We start from the raw sequence: 16,579 nt of genomic DNA, 5'->3' as shown, positions 1-16,579 counted from the left end.
CAAAAGTTTGCGGGGCTTTTCCTGTCTGCCTGGCCAGTGCATCAGAGTTCAGATTCCTGTCCAGAGCGGTCACAATGGTGCACTGTGGGATAGCTCCCGGAGGCCAATACCGTCGAATTGCGTCCACACTAACCCTAATTCGAACCGGCAATGTCGATTTCGGCATTACTCCCCTCGTCGGGGAGGAGTACAGAAATAGATTTTAAGAGCCCTTTATGCCGACAAAAATGGCTTAGTTGTGTGGATGGGTGCAGGGTTAATTCGATTTAACGCTGGTTAATTCAATCTAAACTCGTAGTGTACACCAGGCCTTAGGCAGATCTCTTAATCTCTGTGGTTCCATTCCCCTCTCTCAGTACATAGAGGACAGTAATACTTCCCTACCTATCAAGGGTGTCTTGAGGGTAAATTAATTAATAATTTATGTATATTCAGATAATACAGTGGTGAATGCGGTAGGAAAGCCAATAAATATATTAATCTAAAAAGTAATTTAGGCTTAGATATGTTTTTTTCCCCGTCTTTTGGAGTAGTGTAGGGGAAGGAGGGCTTTTACAAAAACCTAACGCTAACAGACATATTTCTCCCGACACGTTTTAAAAGAAATGAATTTTTTAAACTTTTTTTTGTATATTTTTGTCTGCATTGTTTGCAAACTAAATGTTGCAACTTTGTGCTCGTGGAGGAGAGAGCAGCAAATTAAACTGCCCAAACTGAATGAAATACGGAATGAACTGAATGAAAAAGTAAACTGCATAAATAGTTAAATATGACTTTAGGTTTAAAAAAATCTATCAGTTTTGATAATCTATGGTGGTGTTATTTAATAATGTAGGAAAGGGAACTTTTTAAATTTTTTTAAAAGAAATATTGTGGCTTTCTGTATAAATACATATAAAAAGCAAAGTATCAAAACAAAGTGAAACAGTGGGCATGCTGGGACACAAGGCATAGATCATGTCAATAAAAATTATACTAGTTGTTAGAGACTGTTTAGGAGAATTACATTGAGATTTTGACCATATTTCTGGGATTTTACGTATAATGAAATTCACCATGTCCTTAGTCTTTCTCCTGATCTACCTGTTTTTTTGGGGATTTAAGTAATGTTTGTACAAATTAAGTGATATACCGTATCAGCTCGTTCATAAGCTGAATATTTTTGGTAAAAAAAAAAAGTGACTCATCAAAGAGCGAGAGTCGGCTTATAAATGGGTCTGCCAAAATTTGATGATTTTAAACTCTCTGGAATAATTGAATTGAAGATTCGAATACATTGTTGTTTTGTTTATTTGGAGCGTCTGCTGGCATGGAGTCCCTCAGCTCTCTGTGGCCGAGGTTCACCATTCACATTGGCTGGGAACGGCGAACCGCGGCCACAGGGAGCTGAGGGACTCCATGCCTGCAGACGCTTCAAATAAACAAAATGTCCCAACCTGCTGGCAGCTTACCCTGACGGCTGGGAGCCAAAGTTTTCCAATCCCTGAAATATAGGGTCGGCTTATGAAAGGGTCATACAGTTTTTGCTATTTTTACCTATCCATTTTGGGGGGTCAACTTATAAACGAACCGGCTAATGAACGAGTATATACAGTAATATTAAGAAAATGTAAAATTAGAATGGAGGTCAAGCCAATGGAGTATAATTTGGTCTAACTTTAACACTCCATCTTATTTCTTCCACTTTATTCATAGAGAGCAAATCAAAAGGTCTTCAATGGGTGATAGATACAACCATTGCTTACCCTAATGCAGAACCTATAGACATCCAGACCTGGATTCTTGGCTACAGACGACCGACAGTCACACATGTACATTACAGGTAGGAAATAAAGTTTTAGTACACAGTTGAATTAAGGCCTAAAAATCAGTTTGAGTCCTGCACAGCACATTTCAGAATGTTGGAGAGAGGTAGTAAAATCTTTCAAAATACTTTCTGTATTTAGAAGTAGTTTGTCTAGTTGTTTAGACATAGGACTTGGGAGGCAGTTATGTTTCTGAATAGTGTGATGTATTGTGCTCATTGACTGATTACACGCAACAACTATTAAAACTGTGTTCTACAGGATATGGGTTTTACCTCACTGTGTTGGTTTGTTTGCAGTTGTATTGTAATTGGCTTCCCTTCTATGTTGCTCATTAAGTTTCACCTAAACCAGACGTGGGCAAACTATGGCCCGTAGGACTGTCCTGCCTGGCCCTTGAGCTCCCGGACGGCCCCTAGCCTGCTGTCCCCCCTTCCCCACAGCCTCAGCTCGCCGCGTCGCCAGCACTCTGGGCCGCCACTCCTGCCAGGCAGCGTGGTGACATGGCTGGCTCCGGCCGAGTAGTGGGGCTGCAAGCTCCTGCCACTTGAGTGGCATGGTAAGGGGGCGGGGAGCAGGCGGTCCTGGGGGGAAGTCAAGTAACTGTGTGGAGGGCTGGGTAGGAAAGGCTGTGCCTCCCCAAACAGCCTGGCCCCCACCCCCTATCCGCCCCCTCCCACTTCCCATCCCCCGACTGCCCCCCTCAGAACCCCCAACCCATCCAATCCTCCCTGCTCCTTGTCCCCTGACCACCCCTGCCCAGGACCCCACCCCCTATCCAACCCCCCCGTTCCCTGTCCCCTGACTGCCCCAACCCCTATCCACACCCCTGCCCCTAACTGCCCCCCCAGGATCCCACCCCACCATCCAAACCCCCCCGCCCCCATACAGTTTCGCAACACCGATGTGGCCCTCAGGCCAAAAAGTTTGCCCACCTCTGACCTAAACTGTATTGTCTTCTTAAAAGAGGTTATAACCAATCAATTTGTTTAAGTATAAGATTCTTCCATTAAGTAAACTTGAATCTGGGTTTATTTTGCTTGAAAATTAATAGTTTATGGTCATACTCTGGATTTTTCCAGCCCCCTCTTCCACACTGTCAAACCCATGACAGGGGTTTAAAACAGGGTTTAAAAGAGAACTAGATAAATTCATGGAGGTCCATTAATGGCTATTAGTCAGAATGGGTAAGGAATGGTGTCCCTAGCCTCTGTTTGTCAGAGGGTGGAGATGGATGGCAGGAGAGAGATCACTTGATTATTACCTGTTAGGTTCACTCCCTCTGGGGCACCTGACATTGGCCCTGTCGGCAGACAGGATACTGGGCTGGATGGACCTTTGGTCTGACCCAGTATGGCTGTTCTTATGTTCCCGATGCTACTCAATGCTCATAGCCACTGCTTTCAGCCAGGAAGCATTTGTCTTCGTTAGAAAAGTATGTAGTTAAAACACAGTCTTGAGGAATAGTGTTAACTAACTAGATGTGGACCATGACCTTGCAGTGGGGGTGGACGGAAAAATCAGATTCAATATCATGCTAGCTGGACCATGACTAAATCCCAGGGTTTACCCAGAATCAGCTGACTGAACACAACCTGTGTCTGTGTATGTGAATTGCTCACACAGTCAACATTGTGATTGTTAACATGGCTGCTGAAAGCTGAGTTCAATTTCCATGTAATCTTTTAACCAAGACAACCCTTTTCTGGATAAAAGCTGGTGCTAAGGGAGCTAGCAGAGTAGCATTAGGGAAATGACAGCATCCCATAAGAGCCTAGGTGGGGACATTGGTAAAAGAGAATTCCTCCTATGCTAGCCCCTTCTCTAAGGGAACAGCTTAGTGAATGAGGGAAGAGGTCTATCTGCTGGTGACTTGTCTGGATTTTTTTTTTTTTTCCGAGAGAGGTGATATAATTCAATTTTAAGGGGTGCACATGAAAGAGGAAAATTGAATAGTTTTATTTTAAGGTTGTTCACTTGGTCTGTTTGTCATGTGAGGCTCCTGGCTGGATAGCTCAGAAAAGAAACCTTCCCCCTAAAAGTTTTGCAGTACACTTCCATCCCCGGACGGGCGCATGCATGTGCGTGCGCGCGCACACAAAATGAAACCACTGACTTTGGAAGCACACAGTCATTCTCCCACTTCTACATCAATGAAGCAAAGCTGGGTATTTCACTAATGCTTGGTGTGGGGAAGGAGGGGGCACAATTCTTCTGTGAATGGGTTCATTGGAAGGAAATTGTCAATAGTGTTGTGACTTAATGTTGGCTGTGAAAAAGCTATTAATCCCCGTTTCCCAGAAAACAGATTGCATACGTATCATTGGGTAAACAATTGACTACAGACCAGGTTGGCACCTGCTTTGAAATGATCCTTCAAATTCAAAAGGGGGGAGGAAGGGGGATTTTGTTTACTGCTTGTTCTAATCAGTGGAATAGGTTTCCTGAAAAATTAAATTGGCATTTATTAACTGCACTATGTATTCTGTTAAATGCGGTCACTGGGCTTGCCCTCTGTACTGAAAACACATCTGTAACTATTGTGGCAGTGTGGAGCAGCTCACAGGCCCAAGGAAAGGAGAGGTGGGGAAGATATTTTTGTAATAAGAAAATTATCATTGTTGCTTGTGGTGGTCTTTCATACACTATTCTAACAATATGTTCAATTTTAATGCATATTCAGGACATTTTTAATAAATACGGACTTTAAGTCCTTTTGTCTTTAATGTAAACTGTTAAATAAAAGCTCCATTAGCAGAATGAGGCAAACTAGCTGCTTTTGAAGACCCCATAAGCAATAGAATTGAAATTTAGAAATGAGCTACATTAGTCTCATTATAGTTAAATTTAGTTGATCTTGAACGTTCATTTTATATTCTTAGGTTTCATAAGATGAAACTAGATTGTAAGGAGACATAAAATTATAGTTGGCACAAACACTGATTGCACTATAATAATAATTTCTCTGTGCTCTGTATTTTGGGTTGAAAAACAGTCAAGCAGTTATTCTTTTGATCTTGATTGTATTGCTTTGGTCTCATTATACTCAGAGGCCCTAACTCAGGTTGTGAAGTTTATTACTGGGAGGGGCTCGAAGGTTATGAGGAAGGAGCCATAAAAAGTACCTACAGAGAGAGACAGTTTAAATATCAACATTGTTGATTATTTTGCTTTTAATTATATTATCAGAAACGTTCAATTGAACCATCCTACTTGAATGCAGTTGCAGAGGGAAATCAGTTAATTAAGTGTTGCTGGGGCAAGAAACCATTGTTTCCAGTTCCTGGGTTTTCGACTTTTGCATAATGTCCCGAGCTATACCTTGCACAAAAAGTGGCAGCTAGCAATTGGCCAATGTTTGGGGGTGCCCTGACTAGGTCCCATTTTCTTGTGGTCTATTCCTCCTATACCAGGTACCAGGAGATACTGGCATAGGAACTTTACAGCCATGCTATGCAATCACAATATTTAAAATAACATTTGATTTTGAAAGGTACCGCATACAATCTGACTGCATTTCATGCAATAGTTAGTGATCTAACCTGGAAAACTAGTTAACTATAGGCTATTGTCAGTATTATTGGTATTTCTAGTGGGTTAGTTAAGGCTACAATTTAGTCATGGGTATTTTTAGTAAAAGTCATGGACAGGTCACGGGCAATAAAGAAAAATTCACAGCCAGTGACCTGTCCATGACTTGTATCATAAATACCCTGACTAAGCCTTGCGGGGAGCGGAGCCCATGGGGGTCACTGGCAGCTGCTCTGGCCGCCCCAGGACCACTGCTCAGGCGGTGCCCAGGGCCAGTCGCATCGGCTGCTGCTTGGGTGGGCCCTGAGGCCAGCTGCCTGGGTGTAGCCGGTCCTGGGGCCACCCAAGAGGCTGGCTGCAACACTAGTATTCAGATAATTTCACACTTGCTGTGCGCATTAAGGGGTGGGTGTGTGTGTGTGTGTGTGTGTGGTTGGTTATGCTAGAATTTCTAACGAGAAGAAGGGTTAACTAAGCCTCTGAACTCGTGTTTAGTGTTCTATCCTGTGAAAGTATTTCCAACAGTACTTGTTTAAAAAAACAAAACAAAAAACAACAGTTTTTCTTGCAGTACATAACTTATTGCTTGTAAAGACTTATCTTATTTCTGTGAACTAGTTTATATTGGAAACAAAATATAGTTTTAGGATCAGAATCCTCTATTTCATAATGTTGGAAGCTTCCTCATATTGAACTTTAATGTTCCATAGCTTGTTGGATTTTAAACCTTGAAAGCTGATTAGAATTGTTGATCTTTGTTAAAATGTGCTATTTATGCTCAGAGAGAGTTCGGTTCTTAGTATTTGACCTTACCCCATACCTTCATATAGTGGTCAAAGTGAGTTCTGATCTGCACTATTTCGGAAAGATAGAGAATTTACAGCCTTCATTTGGTTAAAAATTATGCTGATATTGAAAGAATGGAATAGAAGATAAAAGGAAATAATGTCTGAAAGACCCGAAAAGAATAATTTAAGTAATAAAAGATTCAAGGGGATTTCTTTTGCAGTGCATACTCTAAATTATCCCATATATCTCCTTGTAATGTGAGTAATGGCATTGTCGGGAGCTGTAGCACTTCAGAAATGCCCCCAACTTTCTTTCTCACTTTCAGCACCTATTTAAAATGCATTCATTCTGTACAATGATATCAGGTTAATAATTTTAAATATTGACTTTTCTGAATGATAAATACAGAAGAACAAATTAGTTAAAGATTCAGAGATTCCAAGGCCAGAAAGACCATTGTGATTATCTCCTTTATCACACAGCCCATAGGACTTCCCCTGCCCCCTAAGATCCTAAAGCATATGTTTTTAAAAAAAAATCCCATCTTGATTTAAAAATTGCCAGTGATGGAGAACCCACCATGACCCTTGGTAAATTGTTCCAGTGATTAATTACCCTCACTGTCAAAAATGTACACCTTATTTCCAGTCTGAGGGAACACCAATTTCACCCATTATAGTGAATGTCTTTTTCCCCTTGGGCATCCTCTGATCAGAGGACTGTCCCCCCACTTCTTATTTTACCTCACTCTACCATAGTGGTTCCATGGAGTCAGCTAATATTATTACATAATTGACTGCATGGTCAAAATGAGGGACTGGTACCCGCTTCTTTCTCCTCAGGATTAGAGTATGCAACCTCTCAGCCCCTATCAGCCTAGGATGGTTTTTCCCCATGACAATCCCTGCTCAAGACAGTAAAGAGTAGAAAGATTGCAAGCTACTACACACAATGATTTTTCTTCCTTCTTAAATGCTTAGTGTTTAATTTGCAACTATCGTGGCTATTTTAAGGTGGATTTTAATTTAGAGCTAGATGATAGAGGTGTGATTCATGATTTGCTAATTTAAATTGCAACTCACCTTGCCTCAAAAATAAATTCTGCAGTTGTGGTAGAAGAGGACAGTCTTTTGTTTTACATAGCTGATATTGTTAAACAAACAGTTTTCAAGCTGTAATATTTCATAACCTTTTTGTGTCAGCAAAGCCACTGTGTAAAACAGCATCTACCAAAGTGCTGGTGGGCACCCCCAGGACCCTCCTAACTAGCACTAGGGCAATTACCTGCAATATCCTGGAGAAACCTTAATTCAATAAGTTTAACACTGCTAGGCTTGATTGTTTGTGTGTTATTGTAGGATTGTATGTAAAATTTTCTAGGATACTAACTAATGTAAATCTTGGGGAAGTTAGGAACTTCACATGTGTTATCCCAAACAGTTCTTTGAAGTGGATTTCCTAGGAGATTATTGGGAGGCCTTTTGAAGCTATGCTCTGGGGAGAAAAACCTATTATCTACTGATTACCTGCTCCTGGAAATTCCAGATCAAAGACCCCTGAACTGCATAAAGGAGGGACTGAACTTTTCATGAATGTGTTAGTTCTGAGCTTAGACTGTTACCCACTTGTGACTCTAGGAGAGACACCTTTGTGGGGTTGGAAGGACTGATCACCACCCCAACTCCGACATGGGCTCGGGTAGATGTCTGGTAAGCTTATGAGTGTGTAGATTCTTTGATTGTTTTAAAGATGTTTTCTCTGTAATGCCTTTTACTTAAGAATAAATAAGCTTGCATAGAAAAAGCTGTGTGGCAGCTTAACTGCAGACTGTTACATGTTCGTCTCTGAAGAGAAGCAAGCAGACTTGCTTAGGCAGTCTGTCTTTTGTTGGGAATAACACAGTGAAGGCAGGGAACTATTCAGCCTGGAGGCATATCTTCACCTAAAGCCTGAGAGCAGTTGTCCTTGCCGCAGCATAGCGGGGTGGGGGGAGGGGAGGAGAATACAGGTGCAGCTTCCCTGAACTGTGACACAGGCATCTCAATTGTTCTCCAGAGCTCAGCTGTCACTTAAAAATAGTCTCTAGCTGTCATGGCTAAAAATCCCTTTAAAATATGACCAATACATTGGTGTCTTCCTGAGTGTTCAGAGAGCCAGAAATAATAGTCTGAAGTGTCATTTTAATGGGTACTTTAGTTAAACATTTTAATCCAGTAGAAAACCTAAACTCATGTCCCCTCTCAGTCTTTTCTTTTCCAAACTAAACAAACCCAATTCTTTCAGCCTTCCTTCATAGGTCATATTCTCAAGACCTTTAATCATTCTTGTTACTCTTCTCTGGACTCTTTCCAATTTCTCCACATCTTTCTTGAAATGCGGTGCCCAGAACTGGACACAATACTCCAGCTGAGGCCTAACCAGAGCAGAGTAGAGCGGAAGAATGACTTCTTGTGTCTTGCTCAGAACACACCTGTTAATACATCCCAGAATCATGTTTGCTTTTTTTTGCAACAGCATCACACTGTTGACTCATATTTAGCTTGTGGTCCACTATAACCCCTAGATCCCTTTCTGCTGTACTCCTTCCTAGACAGTCTCTTCCCATTCTGTATGTGTGAAACTGATTTTTTTCTTCCTAAGTGGAGCACTTTGCATTTGTCTTTGTTAAACTTCATCCTGTTTAACTCAGACCATTTCTCCAATTTGTCCAGATCATTTTGAATTATGACCCTGTCCTCCAAAGCAGTTGCAATCCCTCCCAGTTTGGTATCATCCGCAAACTTAATAAGCGTACTTTCCATGCCAATATCTAAGTCGTTAATGAAGATATTGAACAGAGCCGGTCCCAAAACAGACCCCTGCGGAACCCCACTCATTATGCCTTTCCAGCAGGATTGGGAACCATTAATAACAACTCTCTGAGTACGGTTATCCAGCCAGTTATGCACCCACCTTATAGTAGCCCCATCTAAATTGTATTTGCCTAGTTTATCGATAAGAATATCATGCAGGACCGTATCAAATGCCTTACTAAAGTCTAGGTATAACACATCCGCAGCTTCTCCCTTATCCACAAGACTCCTTATCCTATTAAAGAAAGCTATCAGATTGGTTTGACATGATTTGTTCTTTACAAATCCATGCTTGCTGTTCCCTATCACCTTACCACCTTCCAAGTGTTTGCAGATGATTTCCTTAATTACTTGCTCCATTATCTTCCCTGGCACAGAAGTTAAACTAACTGGTCTGTAGTTTCCTGGGTTGTTTTTATTTCCCTTTTTATAGATGGGCACTATATTTGCCCTTTTCCAGTCTTCTGGAATCCCTCCCGTCTCCCATGATTTTCCAAAGATAATAGCTAGAGCAGACCTGCACAACTCATAAAGCGGCGAGGGCCACATTACTCCAAAGAAAATAGCCGAGGGCCAAAACCTCCCAGCCCCGCTGAAACCCCGCCCCCAGCCCCGCCGAAACAGCCCCCCCAGCACTCGTGTAAGGAGGCGCCTCCTGCTGGTCTTCTTCGGAATTAGCTCATCCAGCCGTTGGAGCGCCCTCTGCAGGCCAGTGTCCCACTGTCGCTGGCCCCGCGTTCCTCCCAGACCCCTGTGCCCTTTGATCTGGCGTGCTGTCCCCTGGCAATACCCCCACACTCTGGCTCTAGGTCTCCCCTCTCTGGGGAACCCCCAACCCTCTCCCCACCTCGCCTCAGTATAAGGCTACTGCCAGTCAGCAACTAGCCCCTGTGCCCTGGGGCAGACTCCAGTATAAGCCACTCATCACAGGCATGGTTGCGTTTGGACCTGCTGCTTCTCTCTATAGCTGGGCTGCCCCTCTGCAGCCTTGGTACTGGTCTTAGGCCCTTAGCTAGGGCCACAGCTTGGGGGTTTTCCAGGCTGGAGCTCCCCAGCTCCTCTAGCCTTCCCCCAGCCCTGCTCCACTCCCAGTACCCTGCTCAGCTCCCTAGCAGCAGGGCCCTTTTTTCTCCAGAAGCCAAGGGAGACTTCATCTGGGCCTCTGCCTCACAGCCTTTTTATACAGGCCAGTTGGGGCCTGATTGGGGCATGGCCCAGCTGCAGCAGCTTCCCCAATCAGCCCAGCTTTTCCCCTGCCACAGCCCTCCCCCAGGGATGTTTTAAGCCCTTCAGGGCAGGAGCGGGGTAACCACCCTGCTACACCCCCCGAAACATCCCCCGCCCCAGTGCCACCTGCACCACGGAAACAAACCTTCCTTCCCCAGCACCACCCCGCCGAAACAGCTGTGGGCCGAAAAGGAAGGTTTTGGGGGTGTGTGATACTTTATTAAAAAATTTTCAAGTAAAGCAAACAATTTTTAAAATTATTTTAATTTTTTTATGAACAATGGAAAAATGAAAAAAACGGTTTCATTGAAAGAAAACATTTGTACTTTTCATAATTATCTTGCAAATTTAATGAGAGATATTACATCTCTTTTCGGCAACAAGATCTTCCCCCCCACTTTGTAATCGATTGTCCTGTTGAATGAATGAGGTGTGAATGAGGAAGGCATGGAAGGCAGCACCTCCAGACAGCTGCAACCCTTAGAGAGGGGATGGGAGCCAGATCAGGCCCAATGCTGCTATATAGAGATGCTCACCTGGATGTAATGGGCCAGTGGTAACCACTCCATAGTTCAGACTGATCACAACTTAAAACTAAGATCCATTTTTAACTTCCCTGTAACTTCTCCAAAAAATTACCAGATCCCCTGAGCTCTCCTAGGCCAGGTAGGATTTGTCTGGGAGGTTTGGTAACCTTCAGAAAAGGGGTTTTGCTTGCCTCTTCAGCTGCACATGCAACAGGAAAACCTCTCTCCCAATTGTCCCCCACCACTGCCCCCCCCGCTTGCCTCCTCAGCCACCCCTCCCCTGCCAGCTCACCTTACCCCCCCCCCGCTGCTTGCCTTTTCAGCTGCACATGCAACACAAAAACCTCTCCCAATTGCCCCCCACCACTGCCCCCCCGCTTGCCTCTTCAGCCACCCCTCCCCTGCCAGCTCACCTTACCCCCTCCCCCGCTGCTTGCCTTTTCAGCTGCACATGTAACACAAAAACCTCTCTTCCAGTTGCCCCCCCCCGCTTGCCTCTTCAGCTGCACATGCAACACAAAAACCTCTCCCAATTGCCCCCCACCACTGCCCCCCCGCTTGCCTCTTCAGCCACCCCTCCCCTGCCAGCTCACCTTACCCCCTCCCCCGCTGCTTGCCTTTTCAGCTGCACATGTAACACAAAAACCTCTCTTCCAATTGCCCCCCCCCGCTTGCCTCTTCAGCTGCACATGCAACAGAAAAACTTGTCTCCCAATTGCCCCCCCCCGCTTGCCTCTTTAGCTGCACATGCAACAGAAAAACCTCTCTCCCAATTGCCCCCCACCACTGCCCCACGTAGGGTGACCAGACGTCCCGATAAAATCGGGACCGTCCCGATATTTAGGTATTTGTCCCGCGTCCTGATTGATCTTTGGTCGGGATGCTGCACTCCACTTTTTTTTTTTTTTTCTCCACTGGCAGCACTCAGCTGTTCTCGGCTTTTTTTCTTTCTTCTCCTCTGACTGCCGGCAGCACTCAGCTGTTCTCCGTTGGTTTTTTTCCCCTGCTCCTAAAAACCAGAGGCTGAAGGTATGCATACCTAAGGAAGGGTGCATAATCTCCTCTGACTGCCTGCAGCACTCGGCTGTTCTCAGCTCCCACCCCCGACTGCCGGCAGCAGTGGGCCACAGTAGGGAATTGGGAGAGGGAGCTGGTTGTGTCCTTACAGGGTAGTGGGACACAAAAATATTCCCAACCCCGTCCCTCCATTGCAAACTCTGCTCTGCAGCTCCACCCCATTGGGAAGGGAGGGAGCCATGGCGATGTTAATCTGCATAATGTATTCACATGTGATGTGTACAACAAAGTCTTATGGTCTGAGGTAAATGTTTGTCTGTAGCTGGGGCAGTTGCTTTTCGTTTAAGCCGGACACGGAGCACCGCTCTCTGTGTGGGTCTCTGGGGCACTGTAAGATAAACAGGTTGGGCGTGTGGGGTTGTGGCCCGTTGCCTCACTGCTCACCGTGACCGTAAAGCATTATTACATGCAGACCGATATAAGGGAGCCCGCACAGTGAGATTATACTAGGGCGTTCTGAAGACCTGCTCTCTAGGCCACATACTGAGGACGCTGGTTCCTCCAAGGGCTCCTGAGCCCGCCTAGGGGAAAGTCCCCGGACCCCGGGCAGAGAGTGCCGCTCGCTCCGCAGCGTGCAGTGACCCGCCTCGCCGGCTCACGTTCTCCCCGCTGAGAAGCCCTTCGGGCTGAGCGGGTGGGCGCGGGATGGGCTGCCCGTCACTCCTACAGGAACGCAGGTAGTGCGCAGGTGTGTTTCCCTCTGGGGGCTGCCGCCGCCGCACCAACAGAACGGGGCTCATTCTCAGAACGCCTGACCTTTTGCCAGCCCCCCTCCCGAGCACAAGCAGCGAAAGCAACTAAATGCAGCAATTGTAGGTGACTGCATGAAACAAGGTTATCTGCGGCTCACACCTTAAACAGTTCTTGGGGTATTGCAGGGCACCCCATGGAAGTACAGCTAGGGTGACCAGATGTCCCAATTTTATAGGGACAATCCCGATTTTGGGGTCTTTTTCTTATATAGGATCCTATTCCCCCCCACCCCCCCACACCTCCTGTCATGATTTTTCACACTTGCGGTCTGGTCACCCTAGCCCCACGCCCGCTTGCCTCTTCAGCTGCACATGCAACACAAAAACCTCTCTCCCAATTGTTCCCCCACCACTGCCCCACGCCCGCTTGCCTCTTCAGCTGCACATGCAACAGAAAAACCTCTCCCAATTGCCCCTCCCACCACAGCCCCCACCCGCTTGCCTCCTCAGCCACCCCTCCTCTGCCAGGTCACCTGCCCCCCCTCCCCTGCTGCTTGCCTCTTCAGCTGCACCTGTAACACAAAAACCTCTCTCCCAATTGTCCCCCCACCACTGCCCCCGCCCGCTTGCCTCCTCAGCCACCCCCCCCAGCGCCACCTGCTCGCCCCCTCAGCCCCCGCACCCCCACCTCAGCTGCCCCCCCGCTTGCCTCCTCAGCCCCCCCCGACCGCCAGCTCAGCTGCTCCCCCGCTTGCCTCCTCAGCCCCCCCTCCCCCACCACCAGCTCAGCCGCATGTGGCCCGCGGGCCGTATGTTGTGCAGGCCTGAGCTAGAGGCTCAGATACCTCCTCTATTAGCTCCTTGAGTATTCTAGGATGCATTTCATCAGGCCCTGGTGACTTGCAGGCATCTAACTTTTCTAAGTGATTTTTAACTTGTTCTTTTTTTATTTTATCTGCTAAACCTACCAGCCCTTCCCATTAGCATTCACTATGTTAGGCATTCCTTCAGACTTCTCGGTGAAGACCGAAACAAAGAAGTCATTAAGCATCTCTGCCATTTCCAAGTTTCCTGTTACTGTTTCTCCCTCTTCACTAAGCAGTGGGCCTACCCTGTCTTTGGTCTTCCTCTTGCTTCTAATGTATTGATAAAAAGTCTTCTTGTTTCCCTTCATTCCTGTAGCTAGTTTGAGCTCATTTTGTGCCTTTGCCTTTCTAATCTTGCCCCTGCATTCCTGTGTTGTTTGCCTATATTCATCCTTTGTAATCTGTCCTAGTTTCCATTTTTTATGACTCCTTTTTATTTTTGAGATCATGCAAGATCTCGTGGTTAAGCCAAGGTGGTCTTTTGCCACATTTTCTATCTTTCCTAACCAGCGGAATAGCTTGCTTTTGGGCCCTTAATAGTGTCCCTTTGAAAAACTGCCAACTCTTCTCAGTTGTTTTTCCCCTCAGTCTTGATTCCCATGGGACCTTACCTATCAGCTCTCTGAGCTTACCAAAATCTGCCTTCCTGAAATCCATTGTCTCTATTTTGCTGCTCTCCCTTCTACCCTTCCTTAGAATTGCAAACTCTGATTTCATGATCACTTTCACCCAAGCTGCCTTCTACTTTCAAATTCTCAACGAGTTCTCAACATGACCCATTTCAGTAGCTAGTGCTATGTATGTACAGTAATACTTCCATTTGGACCTTATTCCAGGTATTGTCTGTCGCTTACCAGCACACCAGTTATCCTCTGTCAGGTCACTTATTGGCTTTACTTTTCTAGAACTTTTTTGGCTGGATGTTGCACAGCTGCATTTCAATGACAACTCTTTTCTTGACAGCTTGAAATCTTTTCAGGAACAGCAATTGTCAGAACTGTTGAGAACCTGTGGAGACAGAGAGAGTAATAGAACAATAGATCACAGTTTAGAAAAACTGTTGTCATTGAGGTAGTTTGCAGTGTTAATGAAAATCTGTTAGTTCTACTGTCACAATATTGGAACTGTTCCAGAAATGAGAATTCAGGTTAATTGAAGCCCAGTGAATTTGCATCTGTTTCTTTTGATTTTGTTTACTTGTTTTGAGATAGGCAGCTGGACCATTTAAACTGTTGCCAGATTGTGTGCCTGTGAAGTGTTTCATATATATATATATATTCTTGTAGCAGCCTCACTTGTCCAAAAATACAAAGGTTGCAGCTGTCTCGTGTTCACTGTGTGAGTTCTTAACCAGAAACCATTCTGAAACAGATTTAGACCCACTTACACAACTTTATTTTGCCCATTTCTGCCCATCCTTTAACAGCCAGCCTGATCCCTGTCACATTATTCCTTCCCCCGCCCCCCAACTTCTACCCCTGGTTGGAAAGGGGAAATATTTCCTTCTATTGTGCTAGATGATGTATTGTAGACATTTTAATGCAGTAGAGTTTCTCATCTAGACTTAGTTGAATGGAGTTGGACCTACTAGACCAGGGGTAGGCAACCTTTCAGAAGTGGTGTGCCGAGTCTTCATTTATTCACTTTAATTGACGATTTCGTGTGCCAGTAATACATTTTAACGTTTTTTTAGAAGGTGTCTCTAAGTCTATATTATATAACTGAACTATTGTTGTATGTAAAGTAAACAAGGTTTTCAAAATGTTTAAGAAGCTTCATTTAAAATTAAATTAAAATGCTGATCTTATGCCGCCAGCCTGCTCAGCCCGCTGGGTGTGTGTGTGGGGGGGGTTCAGGGCAGAGGGCTGGGTGTTGGGGGGGACTCGAGGGCAGGGCAGAGGGCTGGGGTGTTTGGAGGTGCAGGGCAGAATGCTGGGTGTGGGGGGTTCAGGGCAGAGGGCTGGATGTTGGGGGGGGGACTCGAGGTCAGGGCAGAGGGCTGGGGTGTGTGTGGAGGCGCAGGGCACAAGGCTGGGTGTGTGGGGGGGGGTTGCAGAGGGCTGGGTTGGGGGGACTCGAGGTCAGGGCAGAGGGCTGGGGTGTGTGTGGAGGTGCAGGGCACAAGGCTGGGTGTGGGGGGTTCAGGGCAGAGGGCTAGGGTGTGTGGAGGTGCAGGGCAGAAGGCTGGGTAGTGGGGATTCAGGGCAGAGGGGTGGGGTGTGTGGAGGTGCAGGGCAGAAGGCTGGGTGTTGGGGGCGACTCGAGGTCAGGGCAGAGGGCTGGGGGTATGTGTGGAGGTGCAGGGCAGAAGACTGGGTGTGGGGGGTGCAGGGCAGAAGGCTGGGGTTCTCGGCTCGTGGGGGTGCTCCCAGCCCCCTGCCCTAAGTGGCTCATGGCAGGGGGCTGGGAGGGATATGCCCTGTTCCACCCCCTTCCCCAAGGCCCGTCCCTATCTCTCTCTGCCTCCTCTATGGAGCAGCGAGCATGCTGCGCTTGCTCTGCTCCTCTGGGAGGAGGAGGGGCCGGATCGCACCAAGTTGTGGGAAGAAGTGGGGGAGGGGGAAGCTTAGTTGCCGCAGGACCAAGCTTCTGCCTCCTGCCCCGGCAGGGGTGGGCGGGGGGGCTGAGTGGGGCAGGGGGGCCGGGACTCCCTCCCACCGCTCTCCCCTGCGGGGGCAGGAGGCAGAAGCTTGGTCCTGCGGCAGCCAAGCTTCCCCCCTCCCCCGCTTCTTCCCCCAGCGTGGTGCTTTCCGGCCCCTCTTCCTCCTCCTCTCACCGGGCAGGCAGCGTGCTGTGTTTGGCATGCGTGCCGTAGGTTGCCGACCCCTGTATTAGACCATGAGTGGTTAAAGGGTAATCGAAGGTGATAATGTTGCAGGGAAACATAATGACTCCTTTAAATTGATCTTCACAATAGGGACCAAAACATTGCAGTAATGCTATTGTTAGCTACAGCATTTTGGATTGTTAAATTAGAATACTCTAGATTTTTTTAAGAATAAAGTTACTTTATAGGTAGAGAAGTTGAGTCACTGTCAGAGATATAGGCCACTGAACAGCCATCAGATGTTAACTACTTTTGGTCTCTAATAACCTGGGCAAGATTCAAACCACTGACCAAGAAGTGAAAGGGCTCCATGTTCTGTTATTCCTTGAGCTATGCAGCCCCCTTTTAAGTGTAAATTGTATCTGTCTACCTTGTTTAACTCTGAC

General features: G+C 46.3%; 1 protein-coding gene across 4 annotated transcripts in view; it reads left to right on the top strand.

The window, feature by feature from the left end:
* The window catches only part of LPGAT1 (lysophosphatidylglycerol acyltransferase 1), a 189,939-nt gene that overhangs the window by 114,562 nt on the left and 58,798 nt on the right, over positions 1-16,579 (top strand). For all 4 annotated transcript variants that reach the window (XM_054021695.1, XM_054021693.1, XM_054021694.1 and 1 more), the window contains one exon: positions 1,696-1,822. In XM_054021695.1, the coding sequence (XP_053877670.1) occupies positions 1,696-1,822 (127 nt within the window). The remainder of the gene's footprint in view (positions 1-1,695; positions 1,823-16,579) is intronic.

The sequence above is a fragment of the Malaclemys terrapin genome, chromosome 3 (assembly GCF_027887155.1).
Source record: "Malaclemys terrapin pileata isolate rMalTer1 chromosome 3, rMalTer1.hap1, whole genome shotgun sequence".
Lineage (NCBI taxonomy): Eukaryota > Metazoa > Chordata > Testudines > Emydidae > Malaclemys > Malaclemys terrapin.
The sequence above is the reverse complement of the archived record's forward strand: the minus strand, read 5'-3'. Positions and strand labels throughout refer to the sequence as shown.